This window comes from Limulus polyphemus, unplaced genomic scaffold (assembly GCF_000517525.1).
Source record: "Limulus polyphemus unplaced genomic scaffold, Limulus_polyphemus-2.1.2 Scaffold948, whole genome shotgun sequence".
NCBI classification, from domain to species: Eukaryota; Metazoa; Arthropoda; class Merostomata; order Xiphosura; family Limulidae; genus Limulus; species Limulus polyphemus.
The window spans coordinates 115,134-120,482 of record NW_013666558.1 but is presented as its reverse complement, the minus strand read 5'-3'; the positions used below and the strand labels follow the sequence as shown (position 1 = coordinate 120,482).

The following is a 5,349-nucleotide window of genomic DNA, read 5'->3' as shown; positions in this document are numbered from 1 at the left end:
AACAATTAATTCACTTTAGTTAAGCGACACTTTTTTTTCAAGTTTCTCCATAACGATTTGTATGTATTTCATATAATTCAAATTTCCAGTAATATATGCAAATATTATTGAAATAAAAACTAAGCACTTCACTCTGTTAGGTTTCAAAATGGCCCGGCATGGCCAGGTGGTTAAGGCACTCGACTCGCAATCTAAGGGTCGCAGGTTCGAATCCCGCTCACACTAAACATGCTCGCCCTTTCAGCCGTGGGGGCGTTATAATGTGACGGTCAATCCCACTATTCGTTAGTAAAAGAGTAGCCCAAGAGTTGGCGGTGACTAGCTGCCCTCCCTCTAGTCTTACACTGCTAAATTAGAGACGGCTAGCGCAGATAGCCCTCGTGTAGCTTGACGCGAAATTCAAACAAACAGATTTCAAAATTATATCAGCGTCGACGAACCGATTCCTGTGCTCCACGAAGGAAATTTTAATGTACAATAATTTAATTTTCCTCTCCATAATCAAATACATTAAAAATTTAAATAGCGTAGGGCATTCAAACATACAGTTAACTTTCTTCTTATCTTTCGGGGGGCGGGACCCCTATACAACTTTTGACTTTGTCAATGTGCCTAAAAGTTACAACGTATAGGAAAACCAAATTAATTTATGTCGCGAGACAGTATCAATATCATTTATCAAAAATAGCGATCAACGTGATATTAGTTACAGAAGGTATTTGAAATGTTAACCCATCTACTAGGTTTCGTAACTTTTATTCGTTTATCAAGGGTAAAAAAAAAACTATTTGATATTCTTAAACTATGCAAAATAACAACATAAAAAGTTGTTAAAAAACACGAGTTATTTCCCGCCTCAGATTTAGTGAGTTATTAATAAACAGCAGTTATATTGTTTGTTTGTAATTAAGCCCGAAGCTACACAATGGGCTATCTGTGCTCCGCCCACCACGGGTATCGAAACCCGGATTCTAGCGTTGTAAGTCCGCAGACATACCGCCGTGCCACTGGGGGGCCAGCAGTTATACCACGAGTGATTGCAATCTCTCACAGCAACAAACCTGCGTTATAATTTATACTATGTTATTGAATATACAATACTAATACAGAAACTGGTTCATAATGTTAGAAAAAAAATTTGTTTTGACCTCAGATATTATTATAAGTTCTTGTACCTGTTTTTAGATACAACGATATGGCAAAATGATAAAACGTACCTCGAACAAAATTATAGAAGCGCTAAACACGTTCTCGCACTCTCGTTACCGCACGTCTTTTGACCCACAGACTCAATAGTTTTTTTAAATGAAAAAAATGTTAAGCTCTCTAGACGATCACTGATAAATTAGGGCCCAGACAGCCCTCGTGTAGCTTTGCGCGAAATTCAAACAAACAATCGCAAACGCTATTCTACTATCCGAAAACACTTCGGTATGGCAGGTGGTTAAGGCACTCGACACCCAATCTGAGGGTCGCGGGTTCGAATCCCTGTCACACCAAACATGCTCGCCCTTTCAGCCGTGGGGGCGTTATAATGTGACGGTCAATCCCACTATTCGTTGGTAAAAAAAGTAGCCCAAGAGTTGGCGGTGGGTGGTAATGACTAGCTGCCTTCCCTCTAGTCTTACACTGCTAACTTAGGGACGGCTAGCGCAGCTAGCCCTTGTATAGCTTTGCGCTAAATTCAGAAACAAATAAACAAACACTTCGGTATAGAAACTTTGCAAGTGTTCCCGATTCGAAAAAATTGACCCCAAAATACTTTTAAATTTCACTTCTTTCTTACTTTTATTATGAAGTCTGCCGAATAAATACAATAGAGTTAAACATTCATCTAGTTTTTATCATTATTAGCTCAAGTATAGCACCATCATATGACGTTACTGGTGCAGCTACAACATTGAATAGATCATAATAAAACATCTTCCTGTTTGGCTTTTCCTTAAAGATAAATCTAAAACACTCATCACAAAAATAGGACTTGCACTAATATAACAAGCCTTTCTAGAACTGCCTGTCTCTCGGATTATGGTAAGTACGAGTATAGCCAAAATATAAAGTACAAGGGCTTCGAAAAGGTGAAACAAAATCACTGTGTTAGCTTGAAAAAAAGTTTATATAACGAAAATCTGATATTACGTCTTCGAACAACGAACGGTTCTTATTTTACACCACAAACTTCAGCAGTACAACAAAGAACCCAGTCAACTAAGACTACTTTCTCTTCTAGTATCTAAAATATAGTTGATATTGTTCAGGTTTTATACTTAGAGGGAGACACTAAAAAAAAAGATAATCTGAATTAAATCAGTACTTTCTTTTAATGTTCCTATAAACCTAATTAAATATACGAATTACTCGCATATCTAAAATTACGTCATGAAGTAAGCACAATGATAAATAGAGATCTATACCACACTTCCAATATAAAACGATTACATGAAAAACCTAGCAATGAGTCAACATTTGCGTACCACACTTCCAATATAAAACGATTACATGAAAAACCTAGCAATGAGTCAACATTTGCGTTATATAAAAGGTATCAGTGTTTTGCTTGTTTTTGTTTTTAGAAGAAAACCCCACTAACTGAGAAAGACAAAATTAAATTTTTCAATGCAAAGTTCCAGTTGCAGTCGTGCTCTAAAAAAGTTTAGAGCACCATCTAGTGACAAAAAAAAAACTTACATTAATTGAGTGATTAATATATATTCGCAGAAGACGTCACAAAATATTGGTTAAACTTTAAAGACTCTACAAGTGGTTTCCAATCAGAGTAAAAAAAGGGGAATCTTTTTTTATGAGACATGAGTCGAGGTGCTGGGGTTCTGGGGCACCACGGTATTGTTATAAAGTAACAGAAGTTTTCGACACTCCTCTTCGTCTTCTTCGAGTGATCCCAACGTAAACTTGCTTCTTAATCGTTTTCTTTCCTGCAACAGAAACCAAGAAAACAGATTAGTTAATTCTGTTCATATGTAATTACTTGATTATTTGTATGTTAGATGGCATATTATGGTCACCTCTTTAACTATCATGGCCTAGTGGTCGGGGTACTCGACTCGCAATCTGCGGGTCGAGTCCCCGTTACACCGAACATGCTCGCCCTTTCACCCGTGAGGGCGTTATAATGTAACGATAAATCCCACTATTCGTTGGTAAAGGAGTAGCTCAAGAGTTTGCGGTAGGTGGTGTTGGTTAGCTGCCTTCCCTCTAATCTTTGTGGCCTATGCTGTAGCAGTGACAATATCAGGGGGAGGCGAGGAATGGTGGGTATCACTCTAAATACCCCCCCCCAAAAAAACAACTAAAACATCACCCAACGAAACACCATTCACTTTATAACTAGCTCTTTTACCTTTGCAGCTACTCAACGTAGGAAATGAGAACATTTGAAAGCTATTCATTATGAACCATTTTGGTAATTTTGAGTTTTCTAAAACAAATAAAAAAAAAATTAAACCATCCTGCAGTAAAAATAATCTTACTTTCCAGCTTCCCAACTTATATACCACGACTCTCCTCTTAATCCCCCCCAGTGGCAGAGCGGTATGTCTGCGGACTTACAACGCTAGAAACCGGGTTTCGATACCCGTAGTGGGTAGAGCACAGATAGCCCTTGTGTAGCTTTGTGCATAATTAAAAACAAACAAACAAACAAACTCCTCTTAATAAAACAATTAAAACGTTACCCCCAAACTCATCTTTCTACCATCCCATTCGCCCCAACCCCACTTTCATATAATTATAATTCACTGCGAACATTTAATCCTGACAATATAACGAATTATCAGAGACAGGTTTGTCACGGTAGCACGACATTCTAATAAACCATTTTGAAATGCATTTTTTTATTTTATTTAAACAGTTGTGATAAACGGTTTAAGACAGACAGATGGAACAGCGTTTTAGAAATCATGTAACAACTCTTAGTTTACCCGCTTCTCACAATAACCACAAAATGTGATCTTTTCATAAGCTCGTTCCAGATAATGTTCCTAACTCGTGCAAACAATGTCTTTCTTAATACCAGACACGGCTCGTCAAATAGATCCAAATTACTTAAGTACTGTTCAAATAATTCAGAACAACTTCTGAGCGCTTCACAACGTGCGGCTTTATTAAGATTACTAAACTATTATTCACGTTTTAAACTCCCTAGTCCCGGGGGACCTTTACTTTACACCATTCAAATAAGACAGTATTCTTACCCCGAGTCTTTGTGACACGTTTTAAAGACTCGCGTTTAACCAGTGACGTAGAGCTAAATTTTATAGCGCCAGAGCCCTGCCAAAATTTGTGTGACGTCAACATAAGGGTAAAGATCTCAAAGGCTAATTTAATTTTTTTTTAGATCAAGAAAACATGTTCATCACTAATTATCTGAGACTATTTACATCAGTACCAAACTGAATACGTATATAGTAACGAAAGAAAAACTCAAACTTTCTTTAAATAAAGAAACAAGGCAAAAACGACAACTTTAGGTACTATATATATGTATTAACATTAAAACAAGTTTTAAAATCCCATATCTTATTAATTTACTTTCTTTCTAAAATATACATAACTAGATGTATTTCCTCAGGGACCCCCCAGTGACAACGCTGGAATCCGGGTTTCGATACCCGTGGTGGGCAGAGCACAGATAGCCCATTGTGTAGCTTTGTGCTTAATTACAAATAAACAATTTCCTCAGGGTTCGCGAAAGTGTTATTTTTCAAGAGTAGATAAAACCAAAATTAAGAGTAACAAATATATTTATTTCTTGGTTTTCAAGTTCATATGTTATACTATGTTGTAGCCTACAGAGTGCACAATTTTTCTCGTGATTCATGGCGTACGCACGTTTTACTGACGTCACTCCTCTTAAACCAATGGATGCAAATGGCTTCTAAGTTATACTAAACGAATCGTCTCGACCCCGAGGTTTGGACAAAGGTAAAAGTTTTCACCAACCTCTTAGGGAACCCGGGTATTTCGCTAAAACACTTTTACGGGGATTCCCCGAAAGCGAACCCCAAATTTGGCGTTGATTGACATTAGAGCACGAGAATAACTAGGCCTACTAATTATCGTTCGTAACTTGGCTAAAAAAATTAAATTTGTATTATAGCGGCCCTGTAAATGTGGACCATGGGCCCACGAGTTCGCTAGTTGCATTATAATATTAACAACCTTGATTTTTATAATGCCTTGGTTACCTCCTATCCTACCAACACGAAAAAAAAAAACGATCTTTGGATACGAAAGACACTTAATTTTAGGTGTGAATTGAATTACATTCTTTTTTATTACATAAAATTTTTTGAAGTGTCTGGATGACGAGGAACCCACTTTTTAGTTTGT

At 37.2% G+C, this 5,349-nt stretch overlaps 1 protein-coding gene across 1 annotated transcript in view; it reads right to left on the bottom strand.

Annotated features, from left to right (window-relative positions):
- Positions 1-1,644: 1,644 nt before the first annotated feature.
- Positions 1,645-5,349, bottom strand: part of LOC106461383 (dual specificity protein phosphatase 22-B-like) — a 24,072-nt gene continuing 20,367 nt past the window's right edge. Inside the window, exon 5 of the mRNA XM_013921201.2 lies at positions 1,645-2,933. Within this exon, the coding sequence (XP_013776655.1) occupies positions 2,799-2,933 (135 nt within the window). The 3' untranslated portion in view covers positions 1,645-2,798. The remainder of the gene's footprint in view (positions 2,934-5,349) is intronic.